The sequence below is a fragment of the Raphanus sativus genome, chromosome 9 (genome assembly GCF_000801105.2).
Source record: "Raphanus sativus cultivar WK10039 chromosome 9, ASM80110v3, whole genome shotgun sequence".
Taxonomy (NCBI): domain Eukaryota; kingdom Viridiplantae; phylum Streptophyta; class Magnoliopsida; order Brassicales; family Brassicaceae; genus Raphanus; species Raphanus sativus.
Window position 1 is genome coordinate 34,621,091 of NC_079519.1, and position 22,910 is coordinate 34,644,000.

Here is a 22,910-nt window from a genome sequence, read left to right on the forward strand (position 1 = left end):
GTGCATACAACTATTAATCTTGGAGAATCCATCGTAACTCCTTCGAAATGATGTTTTTTTCTAGAAATTTTGGCGGATCTGAACCTTCTATACACCATCTACTAATGGAATGATCGGACCACTATCTGGACCGGATTAATGGGTCAGAATATTAAGTTCGTTCTGGTACCATGATTTATCATTTCTTAGTTTGGGATCAAAGATAGAAATGTTTTATCCAAATGTTAACTTAGTATAAAGTGCTTCAATAACAATTAACACCCTTTTGAATACCAAAGCTAGATAGCATGCTCGCATTTTTTTGTTCAAATTCTCAAAATTACCACAATATAGATTAATGTGAAAATGATCAGGTGGTCATCGTCTCAGTCCAAATTACGTCAATGTTACCTTTAATCCGCAAGTTTCTTAGAATACTTTTTGCATGTGGCCATTCTTTTTAAATATCTAAGCCAAAGTTTCTTGAGAGTGAATCCATTCTTCGTACTTCTGGTTTAAGTGTTTTACTATCACTGGTAAAGTTAAATAATATCAGTGGCGGGTTTACAAATAACTTTTATCAGGGGCAAAACTATGAAAACTGATTAACTTATTCTGGTTCTCTATCTCTAGTTTCTGATGAAGGACCAGAAATCAACCAAGCTAAGCCAAGGAGAAAGGTGTACCACTCTGACTATGAGGCAAACTCAAAAGAATAAGATCAGGAACAAAAGGGAGAATAATTCCAAACTCCAAAGAACAAAATCGTTCGGTTCGGACAAAATCCACAGAGCTTATTTATATAACATGGTGGCTCTGATTGATAACCAATCAGAGTAAAATAGCCTAAAATTCGTACTTGTATTCACCATTGGAATTATTTTTTTATGTTATATATGATTTATTTTCTCATCTTACGACCATTAACTTACTAGGCAATCAATATTCTCATAGAACTATTTGTATAAACTATTTGTTATTTCCACAGGAATTTTGATTTTTTAATCTTCAACTTTCAAAAATAAGCAAAAAAAAATTTTAACTAAAAAAAAACGCCATTTAAAACACGAATTCTTGGTCAAACACGAAAAAATCATTAACTATCTTTGATTAAGCTTTTTTAGCATCCTAACTAATCTTCCGTTAATTAAGTTTTAACAGTCGTTTAGTTGTTAAACAGAATCGTTTTGATAAAAAAAGAAATCTAATCTAAACCCGAAAATCTCCAATTCATCTCTCTCAAATTCCTAATTTTTTTTTTGTGTTAGAGAAGAAAAAAATGAAAATTTAGAGATTTGAGAGAGATGAAATGGAGGTTTAGATTAAAGTTTTTTTTTTGTTTTGTCAAAACGAACTACTGTTAAATTTTAATTAACGGAAAATTAATTAGATGCTAAAAGGACTTGGTTAAAGATGTAGTTGATGATTTTTAATTTCGTATTTGACCATGAGTTTGTGTTTTAAATGGGGTCTTTTGAATGTTGAAGATTAAAAAGTTAAAATTTCCATTATTTCCACATATAACTCCACACTTTTTCTTTCCACCTCTTCATTTTTATCTTACTTTCCAATGCTTCGAAACTTTGTCAGAGACTCTCCCTAAAGTTGCTGTAAGGATTATCCCAAAGGAAAAAAAGAGAGTATATATCAAGAGATAATAGTAAATAGAGAATGTGGCAAAAGAAAATATCTTTGATATTTGATGCCGCCAAATTGACCGGTGATGACGTGGCAACATAATCACGTGTAAAAGCGTACTGTTCATTTGTCTTTCCATGCCTCTTTTTCACATTCTCCTCCTTCCTTGAGATATTTTTCTTCCTCTCTCAACAAAGATAGACAGCCAATGGTTGGTGATTAAATAAGGAACTATATCCGTAGCTCCGACGATTCTTCTTCTGTAGACGAAGACATAACTTCTTCTATGGTATATTTCAAATGTTTATTTTTTAATATATATTTCAAATGCTACTGATTCATTTTCGCTTTTAAAAGATCTGATTACACAGTAGTTTGTATATATAATTGATATGTTTCCACATGTTGCAGTATTCCTCGGGAAAAGAGTGTATGCCTACAGAATGGACCGATGAGAAGCATAGTCTGTATCTTAAATCAATGGAAGCTTCATTCGTAGACCAGCTTTATAGCTCCCTCGGTTGGAGTTTGATGAGCAAGGAGAACGTAGGAGGAAACCCATCTGAAGAACAGGTGTGAATGAAACATTTTCGTCTGCTTTTTCTCTCTTCCATATAGCTTATGTGATTGGATCATCGAAATTTAGTCCTTGTCTATATTGTTTTTGATATTAGTTCAAGGTTTTTCGTGATGGTTTCTGGCAGAAGATGAATGTAAGACAGCCTCATGAGTATCGTGTCAAAGGAAGAAGACAGGGTGGTGGTTCTAACCATGAGTTTCTTAAGAGTCCGTGGATCAAGCACTATAGGACCATAGGAGAGGTTTCTGACCAGAACTTTGCCAACGAAGTAACAAAAGGCGAAAATAGTGGAAGCTCGAAGAAGATAAAGACAGTGATGAACGGATCGTCTAGTACTGATCAGGTGAACTTCTTCTCCCCACCAATTAGTTTGATTATATCAGTCAAATGTTATCGAGCTGTTGTTCTAATTTATTGTCTTGTTCCTTGGCATGTAGGTTGTTCCACTCAGAAAAACTCCAGCAGACATGACGTAAATTGAACCCTCATCGTTAGTTGAAACACAGTGTTTTTGTGGTAGCCTGTCTCCCTTTGTAATCCATATATATAGCACTGCTTTTGCTGATACCAAGACTAGATGTTCGGACAAGAACCCTGTGCAGCAAGAAGATTACCACGAATGCGTTTGCATCTGGTTTTATCGTGTGATGTGTTTGATTTTAAATCAAAAGTACTCCTTTTTCTGCCTTTTCTTTTTATCTTATTTTGCTTTTGCTTTTTGTTTGGTGTGTTACATGCATATGATATGATGTTTGCTAACTTGGAAATTTACTAGTAAAATAATATATTACAAATAATAATTTTAATTCGTTGATGATATTTATGTAATTGAGATTTGTGAAAACTAACATGAGCTACATATAAGAAACAAACATTTAAAATTACAGGGTCTATTAATAAACCTTCTGAATTTTTGTGAGTTGAAGAAGATTAAAAAAAAGGCAACATACTATTCATAATTTACGAGTGTAATTGAGCATGTCCAATGGTGGAATGTGAGCGAGTATCTAAGCTTGTGCCCAAAAAAAAACATTAAACCAGAGCCGTGTAGAACCGGTTAAATATAAACCAAAACTCAATCGATTATTCCCAGTGGAAAACCAAAAGAGGCAGAGAGAGAGAGAATAGACACCTTGCGACATAAACCGAAGTCTGAATCTAATCCTACCAGATCAAAAGCAAACACAACCAGAACGAGGAAAACCTTCTTTGGTAAGATCCGATCTTTGTCACGCCCCCTTTTCTATTCTGTATTTGTTAGATCTTTAATCGATCTTCATCGACTAGTTTTCGCAATTTGTGATTGATTCTCGAGATTGAATTGAGACAAAAGTAGCTTTGATCAATTGCGTTCGATTATTCGTAACTGTTGAATGTTAAGAGACTAATTTCTAGGCAAAGTGATTCACTGTCCTGATGGGAGTGCATTTTTTTTTTTTGGATCTAAATGTAGTCGGTGAGATTCAGACATGGCTCCTGTTGGTCCTCGTTCCGGTGATGCCATCTTCTCCAGCATCGATCGCGTGGTAACAAAAAAAAAGTTCAGATTTTTTAACAAATCTGTTTCTCGTTTTAGAGACAAATGTTTGATTCTCTTTTGGGATTTCGATAAAATTTTTGTAGAATGCAGAGTTGTTCACATTGACGTACGGTGCAATCGTGCGTCAATTGCTTACTGACCTTGAAGATGTCGATGAAGTCAACAAACAGCTTGATCAAATGTATTCTTCTACGCTTTCTCTTAGCTCATAGCATTTAGATTTTGATCAAAAGCTAGTTCCTTTATTCATATGCCATGTTAAAAAAAAACTAATCATTAGCTCAACTTGGAAAGGATCTTGGCCATTGTGTGAGTGACTGCTGGGACGAAACTAATATTATATGTTGTGGTTCAGACTTCAGAGTTGTTTGGCCAAGAACCTTCTGATATTCAAAAAGCAAAAAAAAATGAATAAAGCATTTGACTTTTATTTATCACTAGCTTTCTGTTTGTTCTGCAGGGGATACAACATTGGAATCAGACTTATCGATGAGTTTCTTGCCAAATCTGGCGTTTCCAGATGCGTTGATTTCAAGGAAACTGCTGAAATGATTGCCAAGGTTTTGCCACTTTCCCTTTCACTTACTTTTTCATTGTTTCTTGATGAGAGTAAGTAACAGGCTTTTGCGTTTATTACATTACATTAGGTGGGTTTCAAGATGTTTTTGGGGGTCACTGCATCAGTCTCAAGCTGGGACGCGGACGGGACTTGCTGCAGTATCATCTTGGAAGACAATCCACTCGTTGATTTCGTGGAGCTTCCCGATACTTGCCAAGGGCTTTACTACTGCAACGTCTTAAGTGGAGTCATTAGAGGCGCTTTGGAAATGGTCACTCTCCTTTTTTTTTTTTTTTTTTCTTCCAATTTTTTTAGTTACATAATCTGCAGAACTTGTTTGGGCTAACTGTTCTTTTTGTCTGGACAATGATCAGGTGTCAATGAAGACAGAAGTGACGTGGACGCGTGATGCTCTTAGAGGTGATGATGCTTATGAGTTGCAGGTGAAGCTACTGAAGCAAGTCGCTGAGGAGTATCCGTACAAGGATGATGAATAAATGGTCACTCCCATGCGTAGCTTCTTTGCTCTTTTTCTTCTTCCAGAAACACAAACTTTAAGCTTTGAAAATGAATGCTGTTTTATGTTTGGCACAAACCTATTAATCCATTTCTTAGCTGTTTTATAACTCAATGTGAGAAGAGTTGAGCGTATCGATATCACTGAAATCAAATCATATATAGATTAATACAGTGGGTATGTGATTGTAACACAAGAAAATGAGTTTAGGTAAAAAATTGAAGAGGAAAAGAAGTGTTTCTCTAATGAATATATTTCTCGCATGCACGGTAACTCACTAATTCTATAGACAAATAGAATAGTATTGACTTATGTAAAGTAGGCATGGGCATTCGGGTCGTCGGGTCGGGTTCGGGCCGGGTCCTTTCGGGTCCGGGTCTTTCGGGTCTAGAAGTTTAGGATCCGATAGGGTAATTTCAAATTTTCGGTTCCGGATCGGTTCGGTTTGTACCGGATCCGGGTCGGGTCGGGTCTTATATAGTTGGACCTATTCGGGTAACTAGAATTTATCGGTTCGGTTCTGGGTTGGGTTCGGGTCGGGTTCGGTTCGGGTTCAACCTAAAAAATACCTAAAAATACAAAAAAAAATCTGAAAATATTAATATATCCGAAAATATTTGACATTCTATTTAAAATTTGTGTTTTTATTATATTAAAATGTGTATATATACTAAACTATGCGAGATAGAACAATAGTTGGTTGTCTCCTGTGGCTGACCCCTTTGCTAGGTAGACAAATAACCCGTCTTCGACCCCCCCATTGATTCATTTTATTTAATTTATATTATTAATTCGGGTACCCGCCGGGTTTCGGGTTCGGGTCGGGTCGGGTCCAAGACCCGCGGGTCCTCTACAACAAGACCCGATAGGGTAATTTGATCGGGTCGGTTTCTACCCGGACCGGATTTTTTCGGGTCGGTTTCGGGTCGGGTCTTCGGGTCCGGGTAAAATGTCCAGGCCTAATGTAAAGGGAACAGTCGTGTAAATATAAGTGTCATTTAGCTAGCATGGCATTTCGTTCAGTTCGGGTAATGTTGTGAGTATCAGTTAGTTCGGGTACTTAGTCAGAAGATTCATTTAGTACTTTATTTTCTGTTGGGTTTGGTTTGGTTCAGGTAGTTTAGGATTTGGTTCAGTCAGGATAGTAAAACTAAGAACTGAAAAATTAATATCTGGATAAAATTTGATTCACATTTGATTTTGGTTCTAGTTTGATTATTTTAGGTAATTTAGATGAATTATCAAGTATTTTTGGTAAACTATCGAATATTTGGATAAAAATTATGAATTATTTGGATTAATTTGGATATTTTTGATAAATTATGCAGATATCATAGTTTTGGATAGTACAAATACATTTTTATTTTTTCGAATATTTTAATAGACTTGAAATTATATATGGTTATGTTATATGTATATTTAATTAATATTTTTTGTATATTTTGCTAACTGTTTGGTTCTCAGATCGATTTGGTTATTTGGATATAGAATATAAGAACTGTTCGGTTATTTGAAGGTTTTGATCCGATTCTAATATAGAAATTTTATCAGAAATTCATGATGAAAATAACATAACGGGTTGTAAAGTTGAAACTAAAATCATTTAATACCATATATATCATAGTTATTGTATATAGTGATATAAAATATTAAATATCATCATTTATACCAAACCACAAATTTCAAAAAAATCTTAAATCTCACAAATATATATTTAATTTTATATAAAATAAATTACATCAAACAAAAAAGAAAAATTTGTAAAATTGGTTGGAAATTTGTAAAATTGGCTGGAAATTTGAAAAATTGATGTATTAGATATAATATATTTACTATAAATAAAAAAACAGATACAAATGATATAGTATAAAATAAGATAGTATAATATAGTTTTCATATTTGTATGATTCTAACAGACTAAACATGTTAAATTTTTAAAACAGGAAACATGTATCATGATCATAAAGAAGTTAAAAGAAAATTCGAACTACAAAAATAATAAAAACATAAAAACAAATCTATATTTTTATTAAAATAAATTTATAAAATGATTCCACCCTTTTAAGGCCGGATCAAAATCTAGTTTAATTTATAACATGGTAATTCTTAACACATAAATATTTCTCTCAAACAAATGGAAATATTATTCTTCTTATAAACATCATAGAGTCAAGATCGGTGAACAAACAAAATAAAAACAAGACCAAAAACAAACTCCACACTCCACATAATAAAATTGAAAATACAAATAATAATAATTTCATCATGATCATTTCCCAACCTCATTCTCACCGGATAGTTCTTCGAGTGATTTTCCTTTGGGCTCAGGGACAAGGAAGGTAAAGAGCATACCGAGGAAGTTGATGACACCAAGCATGATCAGCGAGTTCTTGATTCCAATGCCTGGCGGATATCCTGCGTCCGTCTTGGTCTTGTCCTGTGGCTGAGCTGCGTATAGGAACCCAAAAGCTCCCACGATGGCTCCAGCCTTACCGGTTGCTGCTGATATCCCATGGCATGTGGATCTTAGCCTAGCTGGGAATATCTCGGCCGGTATAATAAAAGTGGTTGCGTTGGTCCAAAATTGGCAAAGAAGAAAGTGAGAGAATACATAACCACGAATCCTAAACGATTCTCCGGTTTGGTCCAGTGGTCGTAAGGGAAGGCAATGACAAACATAAAGACAGTCATCATGAAGAATCCCAGCAGCTGGATCGCAACTCTTCCCATGATCTCAATAAACGCAACCGTAAACCAGTAACCAGGGACAGTACTGCAGAGCGCAATGAGAGTCTGAGCCCTAGCAATCCTGAAAACCTCATGGATAGCATTCATAGTGGATGCCTTTGGGATCCATCCGATACCCGAGAAGATATCCTTTTGGAACAAGTTTTGGCTGTAGAAGGCAACGTCAAGCAAGAACCAAGTGGATGTACATCCGAGGAGAGGAAGACCATGGCGCTTGGCGAATTCCTTGGAGAACAAGCCATAGCTGAGTCTGGGATCTTTCATGATATCCGCTTCTCTTTCATCCACCTCAAGTTGTATTTGTAAGACCTTGGACATGTCTTGTGTGGCTTGTTTGATGTTTTTTGCAACCAAAGCAGTGTACCGAGCGGTTTCTGGCATTTTCGTGCGCCAGTAGTATGTCAAGGCTGCGGGTAGAGCACCAAACATGACGATGATTCGCCAAATGTAATCAGCCTGAGGAGGCGTTGAGAGAGCCCTATCAACTGCATAGGTTGGTGCTGAAAACTTCATGTCGAATATGGAAGATACTGCAAGAGCCACAAAACCTCCAGCCAATATACCAACACCTTGCATAGCAAACACGGCAGCGATGAAAGCACCACGAGTTTTCTTGTTAGCGTATTCAGACATAATAGTCGCAGATAGAGGGTAGTCACCTCCAATACCAAATCCCAGCCAAAACCTAAACATGAATTTACTTGTATGTTAGTGTTTTTTTGGGCAACTATGTTAGTAATATATATATATATATATATATATCAGGTTTAAATTTGACTAATCATAAAAGATGCATATCAAAGATATTATTAGTAAAAAAAAAGATATTATTAGTAAGCATACATTTATAACTATAACTGTACCTGAAGAAGCAGAGGGTGGTCATCACACCCGTGGCTTTGTTACCGAAGGAGAGGCCCGAACCGATGGAGCACAAAGTCATCATGATCAAAGTGATACCAAACACTGTTTTCCTTCCAAGCTTGTCACCGAGCCATCCGAAGAAGAGCTGACCAGCAAGGGTTCCACAAAGGGCCGCACCATTGACCGCTCCCGCAACGTGAGGGGGAAGTGAGCCAGGCTTGTCTGACAATGGATTGAAGTAGTAGATGCGGCCAAGAAGCTTGGTCACCAGAGAGACGCAAAAGAGATCGTAGGCGTCGGTAAAGAAACCCATACCAGCAATGATAATCGCCGTGAAATGGAAAAGTTGCGTCTTCGCAACATCAAGTGCCTTAAGCACTCCTAGTTGTTTTTCAGGCATTCCTTGAGCCTGACCAAGCAAGGTATAAAATTCAATATTTCAGTTCATGAGCTCTGTTGTGTATAAACCCATATTTATATGTACGAGAAAAAGGTTCACAAAGGATGTGTTTGTAAGTTTTTTTTTGAAAGACTATGCTACGTTCGCATTTGTATGAAAAAAATAAACCATTTGTAAGTTCTATAGGATTATATGGTACTTACGTTCTATTTTTTTATCAATAGAAAACGTTGTAGATTTTTAATGGCCACTAGATTTTGACCCGCACGCCTGTGCGGGTATATATTTCAAAAATATATTGCTATTTATTTTTCATATCGATATCAAAACTGGATAAAAATTCAAATCTGAAGAACCGAACCGATCACGATCCAAAAGAGTATTACTAAACCCGAACCAAAATTGATTAAATATTAAATTATTCAAAATTTTGATATTTAGACAGCCGAAACCATAACTAATTCAAACCGAAGTATTTTAGATATCAAAATGTATCCGAAAAATATTTATATACTTATATATATTAATTATTTTTAGTTTTAATGTATATAAAAACATCTAGAATATATATGATACTTTTAGGTTGGTTTAAATACTTAAAAATATATAAAATAGTCAAATATAAATATTTAACATAGTGAAAGTAAACTCAAAACACCAAAAATATTTAAAATAATTATTGATTTTTGATCCAAAATTTAAACCAACCCAATTTGTATGTTAAGTTTAAGTATTCTAACATATGTTATTCAGATTTATATACAATTATTATTTTATTTATAGATTTTAAGAAATTTAAAATATATAATGAATTTATAAAAATAATTTAAATGGGTTATCCGAACCCGAACTGAACCCGCAAAGATCTGAATATAATTCGAACTGAAATTTAGAAATATCCGAATGTGGCTAAAATCTTTGACCCAAAAACCCAGAACTCAAACAGATCTGAAACGAACCCGAATGGATACCTGAACGCCCAACCCTAGTCATAATTCGAACTGAAATTTAGAAATATATGAATGGGGCTGAAATCTTTGACTCCGGAAACCCGAAACACAAACAGATCCGAAACGAACCGGAATGGATACCTGAACGCCCAGCTCTAGTCACTATTATGTATCATATATATGTCATCATATAATTAATTGTATTGGTCCATCATATAAATAATCATATAATTAATAGTATTTTATATGTACCATCTTATAAATAATCATATAAATTATATTTTTAAAGTTTAATGTGAAATATAAAAAGCATAATTTAAGTTGGTATATGAAATTAATTTTTTTGTTGTATTTTTTATATATACTGAAAACATTTTTTAATAATGGTTATTGGAAAATATTTTAGTAAAAATAAATTTTTGAATATATGCATATTTTAAATCAATTTTTGATATAAATCAATTTTAAATTATTATTGTGATTTGAAATATGTATATAAAATTTAAATTTTATTTTATGATTATTTTAGACAAAACAATGTTTTTAGGTAATTAGATTAGTCCATTTTGTATATTTTAAAATTGATATAATGGATTTCCAATTTTTATTAATAACTTAAACCATTACTTTTTTCTTCTTGACATACTTTTATCCATGTTTCAAAATTTTAATTTTTTGCATTAGTTTTCTATGAATTATTTATTAATTTTATGTTTTTTAAAAAAAAATTGAACTCTTGAATTTTTTTATTTGACTAAACTAAATAAGGTAATTCCCCTGTTTTAAAAAATTGTTTTATATAATATACTATTTATATTTCAGTTTGTGTTTTTATTTTCACCATAAAGAATTGTAAATATAGTGACAGAATTATAAATAAAAATAAATATAGAAAATGTTGTTTAATTTATTGTTAAAAATGGCTAAATGTTTAAATAAACAAAGTTTTAAATATGTTATTTATGTTTCTAAACAATTCTGATTTGTTATTAATTTATTGAAAATACAATGGCTAAATATGTAAATAAAAGAAAGTACACATCTCTATGTTTCGAAACTTATCTCATTTACTCTACTATCTTTGTTTTCAAACCATCTAATTGTGTACTTTAACTTTAATAATATAGATTTTAGTCAAATCTGCTTGGTTTTAAACTGTATCCATTTCATGTAAAACATATAATCCGGATTAGTTATTTTATTTAGAGTTACAATATTATATTTTTTTAACACACTACAATATTATAGTTATTATTTGTTTTGGTTGTAAGGTTATTCCAATGTGAATTTGGCAATGGATTAGACAATATCTTTGTACAAATTCGTTTTAAACAATTACATGCTGATATTTGTATTGTCATTATGTGAACTACGAATATTAGTTCGGTTTGATTGTTAGAGATGTTATAGATATTATAGATATACAAAGTAACGACATTTGGGCAAATAAAATGTTATTGGGCTTCTTGATACGGTTGGAATACGGCGAAAGGTTTAGTAATTATTTAGTGATTGTGTATTATTAGCATCAGTGGCAATCAACCGTAAATACTAAAATGAAATAAGGCTTATTTCCCATTTGTACTTCACTTTTAATAGGATAGATTGTATCGCTTTTTATTATAAGTACTGAGCTATTTATGGGCGAAGAAATTATGTAAAGACAAAATAATAAAAATAAAATCTTTGGAGATTTCGAACTTCACCAGCTTTGAAGTCCAAAACATCCAACATGATAATGTATAAAATAAATTCGATGGAAGTAAGTAATATTAACCTTCATCAGCTTTGAAGGAGATTTAGAACTTCTATGGAGAATTAGAGGAAAGCATGAGCGAGAGGATATGAGGTGACAAAATGAACAATATAGGGCAAATAATTTATATAGAAGCAGAAGGAGAAGCACACATGAGAGGGGGAGAGAGAGAGACGTGATCGCCTGCTTCTACTTATTATATAGTTTGCAAGTAATCCAATCCATTGGTGTTTAGACAATATTTAACATACATTTGTTTTTTTTTGAACTGAAAGTGTTGAGTCGACTTTTGTATACATTTGTTAGCCGCTAAAGAAAAGGTTTTGTATAATTAGTAATAATATAAAACCACATTATCGGTATAACACATGCCGATTACATACTTTAAACATGATCATGACACGCATAACATATCAATAATTTCATTTAAAATTTACATTTACATTTAAAATTTGAGGTTTTGTGTGTTTATCAAACTTTTAAGTTTAAATACATCGAACTAAAAAAATGTAAATCTAATAGTTAGATAGTGTTCAAATAGAATAAGATAGTAATGTATTATTTACCCAAGAAAACGTATTGTTCCAAAGAAATAAAATAATACTACAATGCTTCAACCGCCTATGATTAACGGATATTTTATGCATGTTTATTCCATCCATAAGTTCATTTCTTGGGTTGTCAAGAAAAAAGTTCATTTCTTGCAATGGACAATATGCTAACTTTTTGGGGACTCGAAATTCTGTTTATAGATTATGCGATTATCACATGACTTTTACGTGTTTTTATTTTTACTTGCACGATATTTTTTTATTGATTTTCTTCAATTTCTAGGTTGTCTACCTATTGTCAAACAATTTGTGCATTCAACATAGTATCAAAAATTTCTTTCAACAGCTAAAATGGATGGAAATGCAGTAGCCAAAAAAAAATGGATGGAAATGCAACACAAATAATTATCTAAGGATAAGCCATTAAAAGTAGACTTTATAATCCTCGTTAGTCGTTAGTGACCTTTATATGTTGCATCTGTTTCATTTGACTCTTGATGCAATGACTGGACACACTCAACTCTTAAGATCCAGCATCAACAGTGGAGAAAATTAACATGGATCTCTAAAGAAATAAATATATTATTATTTAATTTATATAATTATTACTTTTATTTTTTAGTTCATTCAGTCAATGAATCAATAGAAATATGATACCTGTCAATTGGATACTTCAACACAAAAAAAAAAATTCTGTAGGAACGTTTCTACTTTCTACCATTTCTTCCATCTTTCTCTCCTCTCTTTTCTTTTTTCTTTATTTTTAATCTTTTAATTAGTGAGAGATTCTAATAGAAACTAACATTACTGATGCTCTAACTCACAACATAATTTTCATCTCATTATATACAACTTTTTATTTCATAACTGTTTAGATCCCGACAATAATTTATTATCATCATTATATATATATATTAGTAGCCTGTTTTAAACTATTCTAAATGATTTAAGATCTGTAATAAAACCAAAAAATTGTGGACGAAAAATAAGTGTTTAATCTCTGAAGAACTTACATTCATGAAATTATATTTATTTTATTGTGTTTTAATATCAATTTTACTTTGAATTATTTTTTTAAAATGATTGTATTGTGTTCAACAATGATTTTTTATTTTTTTTAATATAACCTTTTTTGAATTTACTGGTACTCTTTTTCTTTATATATATATATATATATATATATATATATTTGTAATCAAAAGAGAAGACAGACTCATATAGACATATATATATATATATATATATATATATTGGACAGACCTTTTGATGAATAACTAAATCATTAGATTAAAAGTTACACTAGGAAACATATAAACCTAATATTAATTGTTACTATTTATAGATTTTTTTTAATATTGTAGATTCATAAAGAACAGTACTAATTGAGTTTGCATTTTTTCTTAATTACTATATTAGAAGAAAATGAGAAAATTATCATTTTATATCCAACATATCGCGATATGTTCAATTCATATTCGACTTATATGACCGTACTAAAACATACATAAACTTATATGGTCGTGTCAAAACATACCCAACTTATAATATTTTGGCGAAATTATGGATCAGTCTCGCCACATCAGCTGCTATCTCATCTACTTATGTTCGCTTGAATGCAACTTCAGCTAATTTTTCTGACAAAAATGCTATGTGTATAATTATTTTTGAAAACCTAAATAGTATTTTGATAAATATACTTTTTAGAAAATGTAAAGTTTTATTATTTTAGTAAAAAAAAATTAATTAAATTTTAATCTTACATAATAGATATATTTGTAAATGTCTTTATCTTATCATAAACCGTTTTTATAAGAGTTATATATGTTTTGTAGTCATTCAAATTCAATGTTAGTGTTGCAGACGTGTTACTCTTAATTAATAGTGATTGTGTTAATCTAAATTTTTTAAATGTAAATAATATATTCATGATTAATTGATATTCGTGTTCACGCACACCAATTTACCTAATGAGCACACTACCACAATCGAATGGTATGTCGATGTAGCACTTTAGGATCGAATCCACAGAGACCAACTATTACATTTTATTTTTATGGGATCAATATCAAACTAAAACAATATGGGGATTTTGATTGAGGGTAATGTGACAAGCAGCAAATAATGTAAATGTAAATTCAATTTAAAGAGAAGCCAGCCTAGGGTTACTTCATCGGGTGTCAATACTTGTGAGCTAAACAATTATTCAAGTGCTCATAAGAACAGTCTAGAACTCGGATCACTCAAGTAGAACAGTCCACTGTCGTGGTACTGCTCCCTATGCTGATCGATCTCACCGTCTAACTGTCGTTGAGGTGAGAAGCGACAACAAGCAATAGAGATCAAGTCCGATAGGTTCACAGAACACCCTAATATCTACTTTCGCTGATTAGGGATGCAATGCTCATTCAAAACAGATCTAGCAACCTATTACACGGTTAATGAACAGGTTAAACCTATGATCTAACATTAAGCGGCCAGTTTAATGCAAGCAGTAAGAATGATTATGAATGAAGACAATCGAGTGATTCACTTATCTATGTTTAGCCCACGAAATTAACACCCTAGAACCCTAGACAAGCTAGCCGACTACTCAGCCATGACACAAGAGATCAAAGACATGGATACTGAATAATACTTCATAAAAATAACAGAAACAAAGAGAGGGTTCAGGATAATCTTCTCTATGGAGAGAGAGATGAAGCCTTCTCCCTTTACAATAAGCAAATCCAATAATCTAAAAGTCTCCAATGGTTTCTTGTGTCTAGAATAGCGTAGTATGATGTAGAAAAATAGAAAAAGAAGCTATATCAAAAGCCACAGGCTGCCAGAGAGAAAAAGAAGATGATTAGGACAATTCCCGAGATGTTGTATTTTCCTTATTCGTAGGGAACAACCGCGGGATCACTCCGTCTGCTTGTTCCGCATGATCGGGAGCAGTCATCAGACTGTTCTGCGTGAAAATCACTAAACTACAATGTTTTCTGTTTCTTTTGTTCCAGCAGGTCCATCTCCCATCCAGTGCAACTCCAGACCTGTAATGACTCGAAAAGGACTAGAAAGACTCGATAAAGATTTGAAAACCAATTAGAAAACATATATACAATGATGTAAAACACCATATATCATTAATAAAGTGTAATAATACTGGAACAATATCATAGAATTTGAATCATTATAACAAACATATAATTCTTATAAGGATGGTTTGTGATATGATCGAAATTTAATTAATTAATTTTTGTTAATTTTACTAAATAACTAAAATTTATGAAATTTCAAAATTTCTAAAAGAATATTTTTATTAAATGAATTTTGTTTTAAAAATGAATTTTATATATAACATCCTCGTCAGCAAAATTAGAAGATGTAATATTCACGCGAACGAAAATAGATGATATAGCAGTTGATATGGTGACTGGTGTACGATTTAAAAAAAAAGGTATAAATCGAATATGTTTTGGCAAAAACATATAAGTTCAATTATGTTTTGACACAGCCATATAAATCATATATGAATTGAATATATTGCAATATGTTAGGATGAAATGCCCTTTTTCCCTCGATAAAAGGGCAAAATCTGGTAGATTTTTAAGTCTCTCCAAATTCTCTACCAAAAAATAAAAATAGAAATGTATCTGCGAATAGGGAAGCGTGCCAGCGCTATCTCATATCTTCCCATACTTATCGATCACGTCATCATCTCCTTTGTCGGATACGAAACCGAACCCTCCCCTTCTTTAAATCCACACCTGCCTTTGTCCGAATCTCTCTCTCCACTCGAGAAAGAAAGTAAAAATGGCAACGACCCAGCTCAAATCAGATGCGATCATGGATATGATGAAGCAGCATCTCTCCACCGACGCCGGTAAAGAGCTCACAGAGAAGATCGGCCTCGTTTATCAGATCAACGTCGCTCCCAAGGTCCCATTCCTACACTCGATTTGTGTTTATTCTTAATTTTCTTTTCTTTTTGTTAATTTTTTTTTTGAATTTTATAGAAATTGGGGTTTGAAGAGGTTACCTACATCGTTGATCTGAAGAAAGGAGAAGTCACCAAAGGTTATCTCTCTCTTTCTTTGATTACGCTAATTGGGTATTCGAATAAGATAATGGTTTCGTAATTGAATTCCCTTAAATCAATTGATTGATCTTTGCAAAAAAAAAAAATGATTTTTAAGGAAAATACGAAGGAGGGAAAGTGGATGCTACTTTCTCCTTCAAAGATGATGACTTTGTCAAAGTTGCTACTGGCAAGATGAATCCTCAGATTGCTTTCATTAGGTTTTGTTCCTTTCCCTTTTTCATTTTCTGAAGCATTATTACAAGTGCTTGTATTGTGTCGGTACGGTAACAGAGGAGTTTGATCTCTTGAATGTTTTTGGTGCAGGGGTGCGATGAAGATCAAGGGTAGTCTCAGTGCTGCGCAGAAGTTCACCCCTGACATTTTCCCCAAGCCTTCAAAGCTGTGAACACCAATAAGAATGGTACTGCAAACCCCTTTGACCCAGGCTCAATTTATGTCTTTCAAAAGGGTTTGTTTACCGTTTTAGCTTGTGGGGGTGGATTTTTTTTTTAAAGAAGAAGCAATGTTTAAGAACTAGTCGCTAGAAATAAAGGTCTCTTCAAGTATCGTTGTATGGTTCTGGTTCAAATTGGTGTTTGGTTTAATAATACACTAAAACATTTGCTTTGAATAGAAATTCTATGTTGTCTGAACCTGTAAACTGTGTCGTCAATGGCTTTATTTCCTACAAGTAAAATCATGCATGGAAAAGTAATTGGCTAGACTCATCTCAAGGAGTCTGTATTATTGTTGGTGTAAGAAAACAAAACCAAAATATTTTGTAGAAAAGAGAGAGGTTTTCACTACTGAGACCTCTTCCTTGACGACATAAAAATCATTGGTCTCTTAATGATGTCACTACAAACCATTTGAATCTCTTCTCCCACGGACCGTAAGTCACAAGCCGCCTTAGTCCTGCTCGCTCTAGCTATCTCAAGCTCTTGCTTTGACAGAAACACTTGCCTCATTAGCTACACTTAGATCCGAGACTTGTCCCGCATGCTGCTCTTCTAATTGTGCGTTCTCTAGCTCGAGTTTCAGCTTCTCAATGTGTCCCTTTGTGCTCCCTATCTCTTGCAAAAGACATCATGTTTGGTCTCTTCAGCGAACTCAGCTGCTCTTCTAATTGTGCGTTCTCTAGCTCGAGTTTCAGCTTCTCAATGTGTCCCTTTGTGCTCCCTATTTCTTGCAAAAGACATCATGTTTGGTCTCTTCAGCCAACTCAGCTTCTCTCTTGTACTCAGGCATCGCTTCTTGTATCTTCTCAAGCTCTTTATCAACCATCTTCCTTCTCTGTACTTAACAATAAACACAATCTTCATAACTTAAAAAAACAGGATCTCAGGGGGAAAAGAAACATCATGTGTAATAAAAAAAACTCTATTGTCTGAATCTTGTGAGCTTTCCAATCTGTAATCGCACTGAACTTTGAAACTGCTTCCTTGACAGATGCGAGAGGTGAAGATGTATCAATCAAACCAACGGGAGAGCCAAAACGTTTGTACTTGATCGCTAATGAAGTGGCAGTCAATGACTAAGTGCTTTATGTGAGAGTGGAAGACTGGATTTGCAGCTAAATTACATAGCTCTAATGTCATCACAATAGATAATTGGTTTTTGTGTATTTGAAAGATGATAGTTCTGCTGCAGTCGTTAACATGACACAGAGTAATACTCGTTTCGGGTAGATTATCGAGCCACGCCTATTTGATTTTTCTTTAGAATTAAACGATGAGATGTGTCGATATAGACTATGTAGGCACATGTTAATGGGTCATTGTCCCAACAAGATATCAGCGAAGTCGTTTCACCAGAGTCCAATGGTACGTCGTGGGTCTGTGCATAGACTAAAGAAGGAACATATAGAACATTCCAAACGAAAATGTTTCAACTTCATAGATAAACAATGAAGCTTCCAATTTGTGTGTACCAATATACATATTTTTAATTAACTAAGAGAAGTTAAAAAAAAAATAAAAGAGAAGTTTAAATAATATTGTTCAAAATAGAAGTGTAAATAATTTAAATAAAAATTATCACTTGAGTTAGTTATATAATATATTTTCTTATGTATATTATATTTATATTTATAATATACATTTAATAATTTTTAAAATTTATATTTATTTTAACAAGTAATTGTGTGTTTGAATCTTTTTTTTGTCAACTTATGTTTTGAATCTAAAATATTGTTTTGAACTAATAAAAATAAATTAATAATGTGTTACTTTTAAAATATAATAATAATTAATTAAATAGATTATTTTTTAAAAAAAATAAGTACTTTAAATAATATTTTACCATGTTTATAAAAAAAATAAAGATTAATTAAAAAAAAATTCGGAAATTGAAAATGAGAAAAACTGGATAACTAGGAAACGACGAAACATGCCCTTTTTGCCCCGTCATCAACCTCTTCCTCCTCATTTGAATTTCGTTTCTTTTTTTCTTTCCGCAAGACGATGATGATGGTCGACGATCAATCCACTTTCCAATCGAATTGACTTTCTCTCTCAAAATCCTCTCATAAAAGACACAAATGAACGCGGTGGGAAGGATCGGGAGCTACATCTACCGAGGCGTAGGCACGGTCTCAGGCCCGTTCCACCCCTTCGGCGGCGCGATCGACATCATCGTCGTCCAGCAGCCCGACGGCACCTTCAGATCCTCCCCCTGGTACGTCCGCTTCGGCAAATTCCAAGGCGTTCTCAAGAACAAGCGCAACCTCATCAAGATCGACGTCAACGGCGTCGAATCGCCTTTCAACATGTACTTGGCTCACACCGGCCAAGCTTATTTCCTCCGAGAATCCGACGACGTCGCCGGAGGAGACTCAGAGTCCGCCACCGCGGAGGTTTACAATTTATCTTCCGGCGACGAAGCCGATGACGACGACGATGATGATGATGATAAGGTTAAGTTACCGTTGAAGTCTAAGAGCTGTAACTATGATGGTCCTGCTCCTAAGCCTGGGATTCTAGGGTTTGTGTTTGGTGGTAGATCGGTTAGGGAGAGCAAGGTGGTTGAGGTGGAGGAGAAGTTAGTAGATAGCGATTTGATATTGGAGACGCCTCTTGTTGCGTCTCCCACGTTAAGGTATCTTGACGAGAAGGAGCAGGATTTTCGTGAGAGTAACAATGTGGATGATTACTGTGAAGAGAATGCTATTCTTGTTGATAATGCTTCCACTAGTGCTGTCTTCTCTATTGCTAGTGAAGGGAGTGGGGAAGTAGACGTCGTCTGTGTCGAATCAAATGAGCCTGGAGCACAGGTTAGTCCTCTATTGAATCTCATTTTGTTGGTAATTGGTAAAATTAATAGCTTTGTGTCTGCATTAGGATTCTAAGCAAGAAATGTTGAGTGTTCCTGAATCTGTGGAGAATGTAGCTGACCAAATGGATTTGTGGAGCATTGGCACTTCTCATGAAGGGAGCAGTACTGGCTCTCTTGTTCAAGATGAGAGTAAGATCACCATGGGAGATCTGTCAACAAGTGGCGTCCTGCAACCAGAGATGGAAGAGGAACAGTTTTCATTTAGCGATGATCTTGACGATTGTAAACCTGCTGAGAGTAGTTCCGGAGGGTCGAGTTCTCCTCATACGGTGAAAGTTGATGGGAAAGAGATCTGTCCTGAGGACTCAAAGGTGTTGTCAGAGGCGGTTGACATAGAGAGGAAGAATGATGTCTCTGGAGAAGAGGTTGAGCGGTTGGTAGAATCGTTACCGATCATGCGGCTTCACGACAGTGATGATATGGATGCCAGTCCTTGTCAGCCTATGAGCCAGTCTTTTGACCCATGTTCCAGTACTTCGAGAGGAGATGAGTCTTGCTCGAGGGGTTTAGATGCAGAAAGCTTTGCTGAGAGGAGCCCAAACTTTAAGGCATTCACACATGTTGTCGCTAATCCTGAAGTGGGTAAGGAAGTATTACTTACTTTACCTTTATAAACTCCCTTAGATATGATGTGGGATGCTATAATCTTTTAACGTTTGCTCCATTCTCAGTCGAGCTCTCTTTCTGCAAGCACTTATTACATGAAAAAATGGGAGCAGAAGCGGCTTCTCAGGCCTTCAATTCAGAAAAACTGGATATGGAAACATTTGCTTCTTTGGGCCCATCAGTGTTGGAGAATGATAAGCTAATATTGAAGATTGGTGGTTGCTATTTTCCATGGGAAGCAGCAGCTCCTATTATCTTAGGAGTGCTTTCATTTGGGAGTGCCCAAGGATTTGAGCCCAAGGGGATGATAGCTGTTGACCGGAATGAGAAACCTGGGGATGTATCAGCTCCTGAGGGTGGAAGCTGGAAGCTTTGGCCTTTCTCTCAGAGAAAATCAAGGAACGATAGTGAAGGTTCTTCTAAGGAAAAATCAAGGAACGATAGTGAAGGTTCTTCTAAGGACGCTGGTGAACCTGAGGAGAAACAAAAAGAGAAGCCTCTGCCAAGACCAGTGAAAAAGATGGTCAGGGCATTAGCTCCAACTTCTGAACAATTGGCTTCGCTAGACCTTAATGAAGGAATGAATACTGTGAATTTCACGTTCTCCACCAATATTGTGGGTATTTTATCCTTTTTACTACAAGTAACTGTGGAGAGTTCCCACTTGGTGTTGCTCACAAACTCATTAATTTGACAGGTAGACGCGAGGATTTACTTATGGAAATGGAATGCTCGGATAGTTATCTCAGATGTAGATGGTACCATCACAAGGTAGAGGATTTACCTTTATTTTGTGTGATGTCTTTTTGCATATATTCCGCCAAATCCTGGACCTGCTTCTGTTTCTAATTTTCTCTATGTTTTTTATAGATCGGATGTGTTAGGCCAGTTTATGCCTTTGGTTGGAATAGATTGGTCGCAAACAGGTGTTACACATTTGTTTTCTGCTGTTAAGGTGTGCTCAAGTGATTTTCTGGTTGTTACTATTACAAATGGTAGCAGTGTAACAAAAGCAAAAGATTCATTTTATCTCTGCCTTTACCAATAATTCCACAGGAAAATGGATATCAGTTGATGTTTTTAAGCGCACGTGCGATTTCTCAGGCCTCAATCACAAGACAGTTTCTAGTTAATCTCAAGCAGGTAAGTAAATCAGACAAAAACGCATTCTTGAACTCGAGGACCTAGTCAGGTTTGTTAATCATAATAAGCTAGCAAATGCCAGGATGGAAAAGCATTGCCGGATGGGCCTGTTGTTATTTCTCCTGATGGCGTCTTTCCTTCTTTGTATCGTGAAGGTAAAATCTGTTTCCTCGGGAATATATCAAAAAACATTGACTTTTGTCATATGATTTGTTGATCTTTTATTTTAATGATTTGCTTCTTTCCCTACAGTAATTAGAAGAGCACCTCATGAATTCAAGATTTCTTGCTTGGCGGTTAGTTAGTTTTGTGCGGTTTCTATCTTTTATGTCCTGTGAACAGCTATATAATTGTTTTTTTTTTTAACTCTTTTGAACAGGAGATACGAGCGTTGTTTCCTCCTGAACACAACCCATTCTATGCTGGTTTTGGAAACAGAAATACGGATGAGATAAGCTACCTTGAAGTCGGAATCCCCCGGGGAAAGATCTTCACTATTAACCCCAAGGTACCCATCCTTAAGATCTTAAACTCATCAGCAAAAAAAAAACAGACGAATTAGCAACGTTTTGTTGAACAAGTTATTGCCTTAAGTCTCCATCTCTCGATTGCTTGTTTGCGTTAGTTTTGTCTTTCAAATTAAACGATGACTTCAAAGTGTTTTTACTCAACTTACAGTTTGTAAGTTTGCGTTTGGCGTTAGGCTGTAAATGTAATACGCAGGAAACACTAAAAATGTTTTGTTTCTAAAAGGCAAAATAAATTTCACATGTAAAAACGGAAACGCAGAAAATGGCACTGAAACAGTTGCAAATCTTGCAGGGGCAAGTAGCTGTGAATCGTAGGGTGGATACAAGGTCATACACAAATCTTCATGCTCTTGTCAACGGAATATTCCCAGCTACAACCACCTCTTCGGAACGGGTATAATATAATATATTTCTAAGTTTTGTTTTCTTCTCCCATGTTGCGGATTTTGTGATAGAACTTTTACAAACAGGAGGACTTTAACACATGGAATTTCTGGAAACTGCCTCCTCCGTCGTTTATGTGATGACGGTGATGATTGTGTTGAAGAAAATAGAGATTAGCTGATAGAGATAACAAATGGCGGCTCAGTATAGGGGCTAGTATATCCATCTCCTTTTAAAGGGTCACGGTAATTTTTGTTTTTTGCTTTTTTGTCACACTGGTTTCATATCACAGGGGTTTACGATGTACGCGCATACTTGTATATAAATATAGTTAATATGTGGACAGTGTTATTGGAAATATTTTGAAATTTAAAAAACAATAAATATACATTTACACAAATCTAACATATAATTAGAGAGTTTTCTATCCATGTAAAGTATCCATATTAGCACAATAAAAAATATTGGTTTCGCAAAAGAAAAAAAAAATCATTACAAAACTCCTAGCAATTAATTCATGTTGGCTAAGATAATTATGCTCATCTAAGTTTGTTTCAGGTGTTTAAATAATCACTTTCAATAAATTTAACAATCTAGATATCATGAGCAAGGTGTATAGTCAAATTCAAGCTTTAAGATTAACTTAAATGAAAAACTAAAAATAAATTTTCCTAATCTAAGCTATCAATTTCAATAATTCGTGATTCTTTCAATCAACTCTAAGCCTAGCATGAATGGAATAGAAACACACAAAAAAATCAGTGAATAC

The 22,910-nt window shown here is 34.3% G+C and overlaps 4 protein-coding genes and 1 pseudogene across 5 annotated transcripts; 4 read left to right on the forward strand and 1 right to left on the reverse strand.

Annotated features, from left to right (window-relative positions):
- The first annotated feature begins 1,745 nt into the window (after window positions 1-1,745).
- Window positions 1,746-3,014, forward strand: LOC108825360 (cold-regulated protein 27). 2 transcript variants are annotated; one of them, XM_018598657.2, is made up of 4 exons: window positions 1,746-1,906; window positions 2,029-2,190; window positions 2,292-2,540; window positions 2,635-3,014. In XM_018598657.2, the coding sequence occupies exons 1-4, from the start codon at window positions 1,904-1,906 to the stop codon at window positions 2,671-2,673; spliced, it is 453 nt and encodes a 150-aa protein (XP_018454159.2). In that variant the 5' UTR covers window positions 1,746-1,903; the 3' UTR covers window positions 2,674-3,014. The 2 variants fall into 2 exon arrangements, with proteins under 2 accessions (XP_018454159.2, XP_056851348.1); XM_056995368.1 differs by having other exon boundaries at window positions 1,772-1,906; window positions 2,322-2,540.
- Window positions 3,015-3,264: 250 nt separating this feature from the next.
- Window positions 3,265-4,927, forward strand: LOC108823959 (uncharacterized). The gene is made up of 6 exons (XM_018597275.2): window positions 3,265-3,409; window positions 3,651-3,723; window positions 3,821-3,918; window positions 4,198-4,297; window positions 4,385-4,567; window positions 4,671-4,927. The coding sequence occupies exons 2-6, from the start codon at window positions 3,667-3,669 to the stop codon at window positions 4,791-4,793; spliced, it is 561 nt and encodes a 186-aa protein (XP_018452777.1). The 5' UTR covers window positions 3,265-3,409; window positions 3,651-3,666; the 3' UTR covers window positions 4,794-4,927.
- Window positions 4,410-8,825, reverse strand: LOC108823958 (probable inorganic phosphate transporter 1-3; annotated as a pseudogene).
- Window positions 8,826-15,749: 6,924 nt separating this feature from the next.
- On the forward strand, window positions 15,750-16,800 carry LOC108824332 (sterol carrier protein 2). The gene is made up of 4 exons (XM_018597741.2): window positions 15,750-16,003; window positions 16,081-16,141; window positions 16,261-16,363; window positions 16,470-16,800. Exons 1-4 carry the CDS (start codon window positions 15,878-15,880, stop codon window positions 16,549-16,551), a joined length of 372 nt encoding a protein of 123 aa, XP_018453243.1. The 5' UTR covers window positions 15,750-15,877; the 3' UTR covers window positions 16,552-16,800.
- A 1,750-nt stretch (window positions 16,801-18,550) lies between these two features.
- Window positions 18,551-22,541, forward strand: LOC108825362 (phosphatidate phosphatase PAH2). Its single transcript, XM_056994397.1, has 11 exons — window positions 18,551-19,416; window positions 19,484-20,060; window positions 20,150-20,700; window positions 20,782-20,855; window positions 20,955-21,039; window positions 21,141-21,227; window positions 21,310-21,382; window positions 21,480-21,523; window positions 21,607-21,735; window positions 22,050-22,151; window positions 22,228-22,541. Exons 1-11 carry the CDS (start codon window positions 18,685-18,687, stop codon window positions 22,279-22,281), a joined length of 2,508 nt encoding a protein of 835 aa, XP_056850377.1. The 5' UTR covers window positions 18,551-18,684; the 3' UTR covers window positions 22,282-22,541.
- Window positions 22,542-22,910: the final 369 nt, after the last annotated feature.

Excerpts from the sequence above, each read along its gene's own strand:
- LOC108825360 (XM_018598657.2), top strand. Across the intron at positions 2,191-2,291 it reads GAAACCCATCTGAAGAACAG|TTCAAGGTTTTTCGTGATGG; the intron begins GTGTGAATGAAA and ends TTTTGATATTAG. Across the intron at positions 2,541-2,634 it reads GATCGTCTAGTACTGATCAG|GTTGTTCCACTCAGAAAAAC; the intron begins GTGAACTTCTTC and ends CTTGGCATGTAG.
- LOC108823959 (XM_018597275.2), top strand. The coding sequence starts at position 3,667 with ATGGCTCCTGTTGGTCCTCGTTCCGGTGATGCCATCTTCTCCAGCATC. Across the intron at positions 4,298-4,384 it reads CTGCTGAAATGATTGCCAAG|GTGGGTTTCAAGATGTTTTT; the intron begins GTTTTGCCACTT and ends ACATTACATTAG. Across the intron at positions 4,568-4,670 it reads TTAGAGGCGCTTTGGAAATG|GTGTCAATGAAGACAGAAGT; the intron begins GTCACTCTCCTT and ends GACAATGATCAG.
- LOC108825362 (XM_056994397.1), top strand. The coding sequence starts at position 18,685 with ATGAACGCGGTGGGAAGGATCGGGAGCTACATCTACCGAGGCGTAGGC. Across the intron at positions 21,040-21,140 it reads ATTTGTTTTCTGCTGTTAAG|GAAAATGGATATCAGTTGAT; the intron begins GTGTGCTCAAGT and ends ATAATTCCACAG. Across the intron at positions 21,228-21,309 it reads TTCTAGTTAATCTCAAGCAG|GATGGAAAAGCATTGCCGGA; the intron begins GTAAGTAAATCA and ends AGCAAATGCCAG.
- LOC108824332 (XM_018597741.2), top strand. The coding sequence starts at position 15,878 with ATGGCAACGACCCAGCTCAAATCAGATGCGATCATGGATATGATGAAG. Across the intron at positions 16,142-16,260 it reads GAAAGGAGAAGTCACCAAAG|GAAAATACGAAGGAGGGAAA; the intron begins GTTATCTCTCTC and ends ATGATTTTTAAG. Across the intron at positions 16,364-16,469 it reads CCTCAGATTGCTTTCATTAG|GGGTGCGATGAAGATCAAGG; the intron begins GTTTTGTTCCTT and ends TTTTTGGTGCAG.